Source organism: Pangasianodon hypophthalmus, chromosome 13 (assembly GCF_027358585.1).
Source record: "Pangasianodon hypophthalmus isolate fPanHyp1 chromosome 13, fPanHyp1.pri, whole genome shotgun sequence".
NCBI lineage: Eukaryota > Metazoa > Chordata > Actinopteri > Siluriformes > Pangasiidae > Pangasianodon > Pangasianodon hypophthalmus.
In genome coordinates, this window is record NC_069722.1 from 23,142,395 (window position 1) to 23,157,199 (window position 14,805).

The 14,805-nt window shown below is 40.8% G+C and overlaps 1 protein-coding gene across 3 annotated transcripts in view; it reads left to right on the top strand.

Annotated features, from left to right (window-relative positions):
* LOC113546983 (transcription factor COE3) overlaps positions 1-14,805 on the top strand; it is a 99,446-nt gene that overhangs the window by 9,852 nt on the left and 74,789 nt on the right. For all 3 annotated transcript variants that reach the window (XM_026947122.3, XM_026947121.3, XM_026947123.3), the window contains exons 2-6: positions 1,164-1,320; positions 3,068-3,131; positions 5,115-5,170; positions 6,796-6,869; positions 10,812-10,880. In XM_026947122.3, coding sequence (XP_026802923.1) covers positions 1,164-1,320; positions 3,068-3,131; positions 5,115-5,170; positions 6,796-6,869; positions 10,812-10,880 — 420 coding nt within the window. The remainder of the gene's footprint in view (positions 1-1,163; positions 1,321-3,067; positions 3,132-5,114; positions 5,171-6,795; positions 6,870-10,811; positions 10,881-14,805) is intronic.

The window sequence follows — 14,805 nt, forward strand, 5'->3', positions numbered from 1 at the left end:
ACAGCTGTACGTCGTCTACTGGACACACACACACACACACACACACAAATGACCAACATCAGTATTTTATTTATTTATATATCAGATTTATTTGACCTTATTACACTCTGAAAATGTCTGTAATTTAACCACGAGTTTATACGTGTGTGTGTGTGTGTGTGTGTGTGTTGTTGCTGTTTTGAGTTTGTGTTGGCTGCTGCTCTACACTGTGCTCTCTCCCTCACGTTAATGCAGCTGTGTGTGTGTATCCGAATGTGTGTCACAAATGAGCATGTAAGTTACTGTGTGAGTGTGTGTGTGTGTGTGTGTGTGTGTGTGTATATACCCCCTCTGTCACTCTGCTGCTGAAGTGGATGTAGCAGCAATTACTTTAATTAAAATAATAACCTTAATGAGCTTTCCATGTCGATGGGTGCACATAAAGATCAAAGTGTCGCGAGTGTCACGAGTGTGTGTGTGTTTTATTTTCCATACTCTAACTGTGTGTTAGTTCTGTTGGATGTAGTCTGTAGTGAGTGATAAGAGATAAGAGTGAATCAGTGTTAAAACTGTAGAAATCACGCATTTATTTCATAAATGGAAATGACAAATCTTCTAACAGTGTAGTTTTCAAAAAGTCACAACCCAATATCTATCTATCTATCTATCTATCTATCTATCTATCTATCTATCTATCTATCTATCTGTCTGCCTGCTCAATTCTTTTTTTCTTCCTCTGCCTTCATACTCTCTCTCTCTCGCACTCTCTCTCTGTCTCTCTCTCCTTACTCTCAGTCTCTCTCTCTCTCTCACTCACTCTCTCTCTATGAGTACACGCTGAGTGATTGATCAGGGCTTCCTATTGGTTGAGCCATGGAGAGATATGTTTGATTGACAGTTTGGGTAAAAAGTGTAGAGGAGAGGCTGCCAAAACAACAGCAGCAGACTGAGCCTTTAGGGTGTGCAAAGTTAGGAGTGTGCATACACACACACACACACACACACACACACACACACGGGCCAGATACAATACAGGCCAAAGAAAGAAATCCTGTCAGAATGTATCTGCTGTTGTTCATCCTCTAATGTCCATCCTTTTTCTAGGTGAATGATGAAAGCCAAAACTCAACTCTTCTCTTCTTTTCTTTTCTCTTCTCTTCTCTTCTCTTCTCTTCTCTGTACAGTGGTGTCGGTTTGGCCCGAGCTCACTACGAGAAACAGCCTCCCTCCAACCTGCGCAAATCCAACTTCTTCCACTTCGTGTTGGCGCTGTACGATCGGCAGGGGCAGCCGGTGGAAATCGAGAGGACGTCCTACGTCGACTTCGTGGAGAAAGACAAAGTGAGTGGTCTCTTATCGCAGTCACTTAGACTTTATTCTAAATATTTGAATGTATGAAATGTGTAGATTTAAACAGAATAGATTTAAATAGAATAGATTTAAAAATGATGTTTGGAAATTTTAATAAATAAAGTTAGTTGCCTATTAAGATTATTACACTTCTGTTAACATTACATGGGTAATTACATGGTTATTACTGTGTAATAAGACAAATTATTTTGCATCGCATACTATATTACATTAATAACTTGTATAGATTAGGATTTCTATTTGAATAAATACAAACAGGTGTATAAAGGTGATTTCTTCAGCTCTTCAGTGTCTCCTTCCTGAATACTTTATGCCAGTGTTAGATGTTAGAAATTCCTAAGTCTGCCTGTAGGGGGCAGTGAAGAGACCAGACTCATAAACACACATGCAAAAAAAACAAAACAAAACAAAAAAGCAAAGTAAATAGTTGTGTCTTATTACATTTGACAAAAACATTCCTTTATTATTTTTATTAGTTTATCCCAAAGCTTACAATCAGCCTACGTGTATGTGTGTGCAAGATTTCCGCCTTCCGTTAGTGACCGAATGATTAACTGTCGCCTCCTTGCTCTCTGGTCCTGCCAACCTCGCAGTGTGTGTGTTGTGTGTGTCAGGAGGTAGTCCTGCTAGGCCTGCTGTGTGCGTGCGTATGTGTTTGTGTCTGAGCGCGTGTGTGTTGTTATCGGTAAAAAGGTTACAGAGAACAGCTCCGCCCCCGGCTTGGGGCGGGACGGTGTCCAGCTGGCACGGTCACTTGTCCGTCCTCACTGTCTGTTCACCTCCGCCTCGACCCCTGATACGCCCCCAAAACACACACACACACACACACACACACACACACCTCCTCTCCTGTTCGGTCTGGGACTCTGCCAAGACATCGCCACAAATCTTGGCAATAAGAGAGAGAGAGACGGGAGAGAGAATGAGAGGAAGCAGCACAGTGTCACATTTGCATAGATTTTTGTACTACATCTATCAAAATCATGTTAAGAAGACATTTAGTCTTCTCTGGGCCACTGTAAAGATTGCTGTCTAGGGGTCAGGTATTAGGTATTTTCTTCACCTCTAACACCTACGAATAAGCAATACAACTTAATAATGTACTTAAAGACAATTCTGACAATTCTCAACCCATTACCCAGATCTTTGCCGATCACATGATCAGTGAGTAAAGGTGTGGGCAGTTTTGTGCTTGGAGGAGAGTACTAACTGCCTCTAAGTGGCCAACGTTACACTTATTGACTGGCAGAAGAAAACTAGGCCATCTTTCTTACCCAAAGAGCACAGAGCAGAATTATGAACTTTTGGACTCCCAAACAAAGATTCGAATTAGGGCTCTCCCAGTGATATGGCAATACATTACGCAGCAGTTAAAACTGGCAATAGTCACTAAAATTGGAAAATACACTGGATAAAAAAAACGAGGTTCATTTCACTAGGTGACCTCTGAGCAGCGAGTTTGCAAAAAACAAGAGCCTGTATTTTGTTTCTATCTATAAAAGCCACATGGAAGAGCTGTTAATTATTATGTCTTATTATTCAGCTGAGAAGTATTTGTAAATATGATGGTTATGGAGATTCAGAGGGTTAACCCATGCTAGCATCAGGGCTAAAATGCTTTAAGCCATGCTCAAGCAATATGGTGTGTATACAGGTCTGGGTTTGACTTTTCATCTTCTGATATCTTTTTGCCCATTTTTTTGTTCTTCTGTTTTAGGAATATAACGGTGAAAAGACCAACAATGGCATCCACTACAGGTTACAGCTCCTCTACAGTAATGGTAAGAAACCACCAAAGTGTAAGTTTTCAGTTAAAGGAACATTTGAAAATGTTCTTATGAAACTGAAATCTATTTGCATATCCACTTTACATTTATTGATTTATTTATTTATTCCTTTTTTTATTTGAATTTATTTATTTATGATTTCTTTCTTTCTTTCTTTCTATTTTACTTTTGTAATTGTAAGACAATTCATTGTCTTAATTATTCCATATAATTTATATTATACTTTACTCATATTGCTTTGGACTTTATACTAGTTAAAGGTCTTTGTTGAGAAATATGATTTTATAAATAACTGCGGCAATAAAACAGTTCTCGGTGCTGGATTCAGGCTTTTGCGCCTGACTTTATGTCTTTGCACATCTGGAAGAGTATTGAGGATCCCATCTGTTTATGCTGGGATGATTTCATTCACATCTGTCCCTTTCCTCTGTTCTCGAGTACCTTTTTAACTTCAGAATGGTATTCAGTATGCCATTGCAGAGTTTCTATCTTTTGTACTTTCATTTATTATAATATAAGTACTCATTAATGTCCAAAACGATTACACACACTCTATCTGTGAATTGAAATAATTATATATATATATATACCCGAATGAATGTCAATTACACCAGCCTGCTGAGAGATTAGCCCACGGGTCGCCTTCCCAGCATGCCTTTCTGCCCCTCACCCACCTCCAACCCTGTCCCATCCACCTCCTTTTCTCTGTGGAGTGATGCTAATAACAGTAAAGATGGATATGGAGTTTGTCCATGGTTGCGTGCGGAGAGACAGTGAGGGGCCGGGAAAGCTCCGTCTCTTGCAGGTTTAAGACAGAAGTGCTATAAATAATACATTTATTTGATTAACTGCAGCACTGCTCCTTGTTTGGATTCGCTAAGTGTGAGTGTGTTTGGGGGTTAATGAACAGCTCAAGCAGCATGACGAGCAGAATGGTGTATGCTCCATGTGGGACACTATGGCAAATTTGTTTTTCTGAAATGGCTGAAATGTTCTATTAGGAGCTAATTTGTTTTTTGCTAATGCCTACTTTAAAGAAATGAATTTTAATTTGTTGGGGAATGTTGAGTCGTATTATTGAAACCTTTAACCAGTATATTGTGCGTTTATGGAGAAAGAATCCAATGTGCTTGTTGTAGTAATTGACCCTGGATAGGTATACACTATAAAGCTGAACATACCCCTACTTAACCTCTTAAACCTTCTTAAAAAGGGTACATCTTTTGTACCTTTAGTATTGATCTTTTGCCTGAAAACCTTTAAAAATAAAGATTTAAGGCACATAATTGGACCTAGAATCCAACTTAGAAAATACATACGAAAGGTACAAAGGATAGTACCACCTCAGCGACAAGGAAAAGTGCCGTTAAGTTCATTTGTTTCTGAGAGTGACGCATAATAGGCCAGTGGGTTTGCCTCAAATAAGTATTTGCCTAATAAAATTTACCTCTTGATAAGTAGGCTAGTATACTGGGCATTCGTTGAAATGGTATAAGACAAGCGTTTCTCGGATTAGCTCCCGAGGACCCCCAGGGATCTGAAACCTAATCAAGGTGTCCACATTTTTCTACCATTATCAAAGATGTTATGCTAATGATTAAGTTCTGATAGTTGTTAGCCTGTTTGACTTGTAACTTTAAGCCAAACCTCCATAACTCAAAAACTAGTATACTCTTAGAAAAAAGAGTACTATACAAGCATACATCTTTTGCAGGTTTAGTGTGTATCTTTTACATAGAAAGGTGGATGTAGTGTAGTGTCACTATAGACACATTTCCAGGCAAGAGATACATTTTATAGGTATGAAAGGTGTACCCGTGAGGGTATCACAAGTAAAATAACTCCAATGTACAACCTAAAACTCAAAACAGATGTTTTGATATCTACAAAGACCATCCATGCAACACAATTTTTAACATTTTGTTTATGCTGATTATTTTTTAACCAATAAAATATATTTTTTGATAAATTTAACAGGAATCAGGACAGAGCAGGACCTGTATGTACGGTTGATAGACTCCATGACTAAACAGGTGAGTAACGATATTCATAGAACTTTGATAAAAGCTTTAGGCTTATATGAGTTTTGCAGTTTCCTGTTTGGTTAATATTACGCCCCTCATCAAGCATTTGCCATTATCTCAAGGCAGTGAGGTCATCGCATGAGCCGTGAACACTGAACACTCAATCAAATGCTAACTCAATTTTCAGACTTAACCATAACTGTTTATGAGTTTTGGCGCAATGTCGCTTAACGAGGAGTTTCTTCCTACCCTTGATTTGGAAGCAGCCCCATTTCTCTTTTCATATAACTCACTTTTACAGCCTTCGAGTTCCCTGGAGTAGTTACACAAATGCACAGAAGTCTTTATAAACTCAAGTCTGTCCTAAACACAGTCCCTCTCAATTGAGACTCGATTCCACTCCATCCCTCTTCATTCTCTAGTGAAATGGACCCTAATTTTAGTCCCACCCCCTCACGTCCCATTGGCTCAACGGGGCTCGTTGTCATGGTGTGTCAGGCTACCTCGGATCAATACGGCAAGCAGGTCCTCGACAAAAGCGTCAGCCCCGGAGACCAATCAATAGGCCTTAATGTATCTGCAGAGGCGGCACACTGGAGACTATAATCCCCAGCACAACAAAAGAGATCTGCAGCCATGCACGGCTGTCAAATCCCCTCCCTTCTGCTTTCTGTAACACACACACACACACACACACACACACAGCAGCAATCTATGAAAGCACGAGGTGTAGATATTGATTGATTATGGTCCTGCTGTCTTGATTTGTCTTTTGTTATAAATGATAGATATGAAAGAGGGATCCCACGTTCACTATGTTCAGCGTAAATACACTCATCTCTGCTGATCTGAATGTAAAACGTTTGTCCCTAATCCTAGTCTTTGGGTTAGTCTAATACAAGTTTAGGCCACAAGGTCGATAATGCCAACATATAGTAATGGAGCCACTTCTTACGGATGATATCATGGACCACTTTGGCGCCAGAAACGTGAATCAAGTATGATATACAAATATCGACCTGTTCTCCCCTCTCCAAAATCCCCTCCCCTTTCTCGAACTGGGTGGATGTTAATAAAGAGGCAGAGGACCTACATAGACAGCATCAAGAGACAGAGAAAGAGAGAGAGAGAGAGATCAATAATGTAAAAGTGGTCGTTATCCTGAAAGTATTGTCCCCCAAGGCATTGGGTCAGCTGACCAAAGGCGAGTGAAATTGGGGATGTTGTAAGGTGGATTATGGGTGTGTGTGGGGCTGAGGGCGGGTTACTCTCCTGTTATGGTGTACGCTAATAATCCGTCATACACACCGGGAACGTCAGCTCTGTGATGGATGCCTTGGAGAAAGCATCCGTTTGTGGACCTTCTGGATCTCTCCATATGCCCACATATTAATGACCAGAGTTACCTTTTAGCATATGTTACATTTTACAGCATGCTGTGCACCACAAAAACATGACTAATGACCTACTGTCAGCTCTGTCACAATTATATTAACACTACTTTTGTAGTCATGTTCAGATGATAATATTAGCAATATAAAGTTATTTGACAATGGTAATTTCATGAATTGAACTTAAAAATGTCAGAATTTTGCATGAATGGAAATAAAAATGAGGCTTTTTCTCTTTCACAGCCAATCATGTACGAGGGCCAGGACAAGAACCCAGAGATGTGCCGCGTCCTTCTTACCCACGAGATCATGTGCAGGTTGGTTCAGCTAAAATGTAAAACTTCAATTTGAGGGTTTTTTTCAGCTTTCACCCTGATTAGTTTTTCTTTCTTTTTTGTAAGCCTATTTTTCTCATTGTCACTTAAAATTTGGACTTTGCATTATCAGCACAAATGTATTTATATCAAATCTGGCTGTGGAACGGTGAAACATTAATCAGGCTTTGGCATGCACCTCATGGGTGCACCTTTAAGTTGGTATTCAGACCGATGTAAATGTGCCGCTCTCCACTGTGCGGTTCTACAGGGCTTCCCTCATTACAGAGCACCTATAGGCTTTAATACCGTGTAATTATGAGCTCTGTCGGCTGGAGGCCCGACCAGCGGGGGCTTGTTCATGCCGAATACCCAGTTGGGGTCAGGGGGATGTATCCGTGGGTGAATTCGGGGGGTGTGTGGGTCCTGGACGTTAAGGGGCTCAGATGTTTGGAACCTGGCTGGGTAGTGACCTAGGAATGAGGGTCGAGGGCTTGAGGGCCATGTGAATAATGCAATAGGGGGAAATGATGGGGGCTTTACTGGGCACTCAGGAATCCTGGGATAAGTATCCATTACTATACAAAGAACCTACAGGAAAGGAAGCAGGCTTCTTTTACAGATATTCCTGATCCAAATTTGGATGGGCACAGAAGATCATCTAAGCTATCATCCCAGATTTGTCATAGTGTGTTTATAGTGGTAGTCTTAATACCACTATAATTGATCTCCAGTTAGAGATCAATTGATATATAGAGTACATGTGTTACTCAGTTAATATACTCTATACATTATGTACTCTATACATAATAAATGGCCATATAATGTACTCAGGCAGTAGATATAGAGGTGAGCATAACTGTTCTGTTGGACTTGGGCCAACCCGAGAACAATTTCTCTCACAAAGACTGGGCCTAAAATTTGCCTCAGAACTAAATATTATCATGGTACTGTATGTAAAAGCCATAATCGAGATTGAGATGTCACTAATCTTTTCATTGCTCGACTGTCTCAGCCTGCCTCCCTAAATTGCTTAGCATAAATCTCACTACTGTCTCTCTTTTTAAAATGGATTTCTCCGCTTAGCAGCCAAAATAACCTGTTATTATGAACCTCGAAGCGTCAGGCGCTGAAATTCTCTGCTGCGTTTTTTTTTTCTTTCTCCTGATGGAACCTGCTTCTCTCCTCCAAGATGATTTTGATACAGGATCCATTTCCATAATGACAGCTCACTTTGAGGCGGTCATTACGTGATTGAGTGTGATTATTAGCAGCCATCCCCTGATGAATGGTGTGTTTCCATTCGCTAATGAGAGGGAGATGAGACATGCTTCCCCTGTCTCTCTCTCTCTCTCTTTCTCTCTCTCTCTCTCCTGGGTGATAGCACTCTTTATCAGGTCCCCAGCGAAATCTGCTTCACCTATCTACACACATACACATATATTCTAACAAAATATGACTAAAATGAGTGGTACATCTCACCCCATTGTGTAAAAATATTTTTTTTGATATCAGTGAAGAGTGTCAACTTTTATTTAGTTTTGTCCTTCTTAGAAGGGAGTGAGTACAACGCAATTAAGCTAAGAGATCAATTTTGACTGATTAATTAGCGTCTCTGAATTACGGACAGACTATGACAGCAGTGTAGCCACAAGACTAAATAATGAGCCGCAGTGGTTTTCCAAAGGCAAGAAGTGATTTGTCATGGGATCAGGCTTCCGTTGGCTGTAGATGTCCAAGGTCTTCACCAGCTATTCTCACTGCTTGAAACTGGCACCCTGAAATTGCCAAATGAGGCATGGCGGAGGTTAGCTGGCACTGAGCAGCGTCGAGAGCCCGACGCATGGGCATAGAGGGAGGGAGTTGGAGGACGATGTTGGATGGCCAGGATGGATGAGAGACTACTGCCAGGCAGCCAAGTAGCCAAGTGGCTATGCTTTCCATCCACCCTGGGCAATTACAATACTTGCCCTTTGAAAACAAGCCCTGCGTTGACACCCTCCTTCTCTCAATATCTTTACAGGCTTCCTGTATCCCTCCATATCTGTGCTTCTCTCTGATGCTAGTTCTCTGGACTCCCCAAGAGGCTTTGAAGCCTGGTTTTATTTAAGCTTACCCTTGTTTCCTTCTTCCTTAAGTAAATCAGCTACTGGGTGGCCCAGCCTAGGGAAGACATAGTTGGCCTATCATAAAGGTGCCAGGGGAACATTAGTTACTCTTTGCTCTTAGCTAAGTTTGATTCTTGCCTTCATGGTTCTTCTCGGCTTAAGGCTTGACACCAGAACTGCACTCGTTTTGTGGACTTTGGTTCGGAGTCATTAGCAGGACTAGTACTAGCCACCATGGACCCCCAGTGGGATCGCCATTAAGGTGGTATTACAAATGTTCTGCCAGGGTTTGTTTTGGTGTTCGAGGGGCCACTGGTGTCCCAGGGGAACTGCCTGGTGCTCTTGGGGTCCAGTTTGTTTATAACACTTCTTTCTCAGTTTGAGGAGGTTGTCACCACAGCCGCACCATTGGGCTTCCAATGCTAATTGGTCTCCTGGAACTTTGCTAATGGGTCCAAGTAGCTCGGGGAATAAATTATGGTGGCACTGCTCTATGGCAACAGTGACACATACACAAGGAGAAGGAAAAAACAACGACTGTTTTGGGTGGCTTTTTTTCATAGATCAAACAATGTGGTAAATGATTCATAAAGACAGATTATTTTGCGTTCACAGCCTTGGAGTGAGAATTGTTTGTCAAATGTTCTAAATGTTTGTCAAATTATCTCGTTTATAACAGCAAGAAGGGAAATTCTATACTAATTTATTTAGTCTTGTTTAGTCTATTATTCAGGCATTACCTCAGTTACACAATTATATTTTAATAAGCTACATCAGGCTAGTGTTTTTTTCAGTACAATTGCAGATAGCATCACATAGAGCACCGTAATTTATAATTAATGACAATAAACTGAACTGGAATGAGCGCTAGACCACTTTTCCAGTGGGGTACAGAAGTGGCAATGCCAGTTTGGCTAGCCAACAATGAGTCTTTTTTTAATTTGGAGGGGAATGGTGGTTGTATTTAGGAGAGCCACATGCCACCAGATGAGGTGCCAGCCCCGGGGCGAGGGCACAGGCAAGGGCAGGGGTGATGGCAGCGTCAGTGAGGGGCGTTTGGGACACGGCCGCTGCACCAGGACGTCTCTGGGCGCTGTCCAAACTGTCAGAGGCTGGCTGAGTGACCTTGGCATGAGCCCAGCCCAGCTGGAGAGGAGAGACAGAAAGAAAAAGGAGAGAGAGAGGGCAACCTAGCAAGCAGGAGCCAGATTGAGAGAGAGAGACTCGCCTTGGCCACTATTCAGCCACATTCTTGCCTTTATAAAAGACCTACAGAGATTCAAAAAGATATATAAAATATAAATCATAAAGCTTTTACATTAATGATATTGAAAACACCACTATTTAGCATCCATGGGTGTAGCCTGAAGTTCATTATTAAGACCACAAATCTATCATAGTAATTACTATATCGTGTATCTTAATGAGAGAAAGATTTCATACAAATGGAAAACATCTTGTCTTAACGCTCATAGCTTTTTGTATGACGTAAATTGGACTTTCATCCAAATTTCTGAAATGAATTTACATCAAAATTAAGTCGCTAATGATTCTTAACATTTTAATACAATCTTTACAATTACAATTTTGAAGATGGATGATACGGCAAAAAGGTTTGAACTTGGGACACAAAAAAAATATAGCAAAACAGCAGTGCTGTTTGATACATGATTTTATTTATTCAGAAATGTTAGGAAAATAAATATTGCCCCACCCTACTAGATACTATTTTATTTACTTATATATACAGTGCATATAATGATCTATATGACTACCAGGCCCATATGAAGGCCCATTTGTGAATAAATAAATATGAATAAATTCTTTTTAATTGCAGTCGGTGTTGTGACAAAAAGAGCTGCGGGAACCGAAACGAGACACCGTCAGATCCAGTGATCATCGACAGGTAAGAGAACCTCACATGTAGGTGTTCGGAATGAAGCTCTAACAATCTCCTGTATGGTTTTTCACTTTGCTTTTTAACGAAACATTGCAAGCGCCTTAGGACCGTTTTTTTTAAAAAACCTTAAACAATGAAGTTTGAACATGGTTTTGATCTGAGAATGAGAGTAATAGGATCTCGGCTTCTGGCCCTTTATCAATTCTCTCAGTTCCTTCAGACGTCTTCACTACAAGATAAAGTATTCATAAGTGTGTCTATTTTGCATGCTGCAACAGTCGTACAGCTGTCTGTATTGAATTTGTGAAACATGGATACTGCAATACAGTTTTGCTATGATGAAATCAGCACAATCTGTTTGGATGCAGACAGGGACACGGACATTTCAGAACGAGGTCGTATTTATAAGTGACTCTCAAATGAACTCCCTGATGAGCTCCTCAGATTGACACTACCAAGTCTCTACCTGCTAAATTTCTCTTAAGGGAGCTGCTTTAATGACCGAGCCAGAGTGTGTGAGGGTGTGCGTACGAGCATTAGTGTGTGTGTGTGTGTCCAAACAGGACAGCAGTGAGTGTGTCCTCTTAGGGCACAAGGGTCATTACCAAATCCATGCTGGCTCGTTAGAGTGGCCTTGGAGCACGTCCAGTAGACAGTCAGGAACGAGTGACCCTCCCTCTCCCTTTACACACACTCACACTCACACACACACATGTAGAAATACACATTGAGGTTACACATATATGGACATACCAATAGACATGTGCAGATTGGTGTAAACCTACAGACATGACGTCACCTCCTTCCTAAAAAGTGTATACCCAGAGCACCACACTCCATTGTGGTGCTGTTTACAGTAAACAAAGCAACATTAGAGAGGACAGGCAATCAAAAAGGGCAGAAAAACGCGACGAGATGGTGTAAAAGAGAGAGTTTGTATCTTTCATGTCTGTGCAATGAGGCAGACGTGGCTGCCTTGAATGTCTCCCTCAGGGCCAGTTACATTGGATACCTTATAGCCTATTGTGTGTATGTGTGTGTGTGTGTGTGTGTGTGTGTGTGTGTGTGTGTGTGTGTCTGGCACGTCTGAGCTCCTCATTACGCTGACCAAACCCATTCCGAAAGTGTTTACCGGTGACAGTGGATAGTTCTGATTTAAGGCGGACCAAAGCGTACGACTGCATTTCAGTGCCCTATTAAGAGCACCGGTATTTATGGCCTCCTTAAACCAACAGATAAATCAGCTGGACGCGAAGCGAGGCCTCTGGCTTGCCATGCAAATCAGCGGCACTGCTCGTCACTGTAAAAGCCTTAATGGGAGCCATTCATCCCCAACACACAGACACACACAAACACACACACACACACACAATAGTGCATGCTGCTGCCACCACCTTTGCCCATCTCCGTAAATCAACATCTGCCGTCAGGTTATGCAGCCTCACGCGTTATAATTAGGCATGCACACATGTGCCAGTTCACATATGTGCACACGCATACATGTTTGCATGAACGCATACATCTCACACACCTGACATGCATAAAAGACACGTATAGCAACTGTACAAACTTACATGAGAAATAATAGCAATAATAACAAAAACGTTACAGACGTTCCTTACTCGTAACTACATATCTTAGCTATTAGTTGCAATGTAGCTACTAAATAATTCATAGTAATTACCAAATAATATGCTTAAGTGTAAGCTGAGGGAGTGGAGTTATGTTGTGTTTGCATATGACAACAAACTTGATGTTTTAGGTTTTTTATATTTTATATTATTTTATATTTTAAATTTATACGAATTTGAACTAACATGAACAATCTGATTACAAAAGATGATTTACGAAAAGAAAAAAAAACTAATTTGGTTAGCTAGCTAATCCACTAGTAACGATACTTGACAAATGATAACCTACTGTAAGAAAATAAGTTAATCTGAGGTGACTAGCTGTCCCAACCACACCGATGTGCCACACCATTGCTCAAAACCGCTCAAAATTTGGAGCAGTTAAGGCTCCAAAATTTCGATGATATTACCACGGCAATGTTTACAAGTCTGCAGCTTTAGCGTTGTATTATTGTAACTTTTCCTACAACATTATTCGTCTCTCTGGTTAAAAATTCCTATCAATTTTGCATGAGCTCGGATTACTTTTCTCTTTTTTCCTTCACTCTTTTCTTGCTGGGCCTCAACAGGGGCAATATCTCCTCCTAATCAGTCTGAATGATGGTGGGGTTTCTGATAAACAGAAAGCCTCAGATCATTGATTTAGCCATCCTGGGAAATAAGGTAGAACTAATTATGACGAGAGAATCGTTCCATGCACCTCCTGCTCCTCTCGCTTTGATCTGCGAGTCAGATCTGGCGCCTGAATGGGGTCAAGTGCCGGTCGGCGAGGTCGAAGGTCACTGGATGGGAGCCTTCCTCACAAGGCGGAATGCTGTAAATGCTCAGCCGTTTGCGCTGAGGCAAGCAGAAAGGACCCGTGGCGCCGATGATCTATCGCCTGCCTCTAAAACAGGTGTTATTACAAGCTAATATTGCAATTAGATCGCCCAGCAAGCTCCCCTAGTGGGGCTATAAATTCTCCAGGACTGGCAGTGCATATAGAGGGCGGGGGGCTCTGTCTAATTACGACCTCGTACCCTCCTCCATTTTCTTAATGTTTGTCAAGAATGGGGCAAACCTGGGCTGAGAATATACTCCACATAATCTAAATATACAGTTGATCAGACAAGGTATGTTTGTCGTCCAGTGATTACTTGTTTAGATTTGTACTGGAGTTACAAGACTAATGTTGATACTAAGTAAAGGAAGTCTATAGCTACTAGTTTAGCATTGTGTGTGTCTAAATCAGTCCACATTCGCCTCAAGACATTATTTGCCTCAGTTCAACAACTTCATAACATAGCAATATTAGTATTATTATATTACATGTCTAAACATTAGGACACGCCTTTTACAGGTTTGATGCTGACGTAAAGTGTGCTGTGGATGGAGCTACAACTGATATTAGCTAGGGTTAGGGTTAGGGTCAATTTTAATATTTTTTTTTATAGATATCAGTGTGTCATACAGTATCACAATCCAAATAATTAACTCTTTCAGATAGTAAAGAACCTGACACAATTTAAAATGCCCACAGAATGGCTTGGGAGCCGTGACTTGATTCCGTATGTCGGCGTATTTTGTTTTAAAACAGGAAGTTTCCAAGGGTGTGATTGATTCCTACAGCAGCCAATAGCATTCGAGATTTGCTACATCTCATACCGATTCAAAAGAAACATCAACAGTAGCTTAGCAAAATGGCAAAATGGCTAAATGACGCAAACGAGAGTTTGTCCATTGCGACTTTGTTGTTTTCCGTGTTTTGGTTTTGGAGAGGGAATGAGCACAGACGCTCATATAAACTCCAACCGTCTTGTCGTTGTGGAATGCTACAGGACTAAAACTATACCAACGATCCGTGTTTTCTGCTAACTAGCTACTACTGTAACACAATTCCCACATTATGTTTACGAGGGCGGGGAATATGCATTCTAGAGAGCATTTGATTGGATGTGAATTGGACATGTATGGAATGAGTCATCAAAATCTTTTCATGTTTTTTTACAGAAATGATCAACTTTATAATTAAGATAAGAATATGTACTATTATTTATTTGTGTCCACAAAACCACTTTGAGAGTGAGCATGCCAATTTAGACTAAACTGCTAAACTAGTAGCTATAAGCCGCACTTACTAGTTAGCTACATTAGCTTCTTGTGTAAAACTAATGAAGGAAACTTCAGACGTGTCCTGGCTGATTGACTACATTTGGGATAAGAAGAAATGGTGTAAAATCCATTTTTGCTGGAAATTATTCCTTTAACACACAGCTAATTCAGATTTCAAGCCAACATGTCCAACCATTCGACAGTCGTTT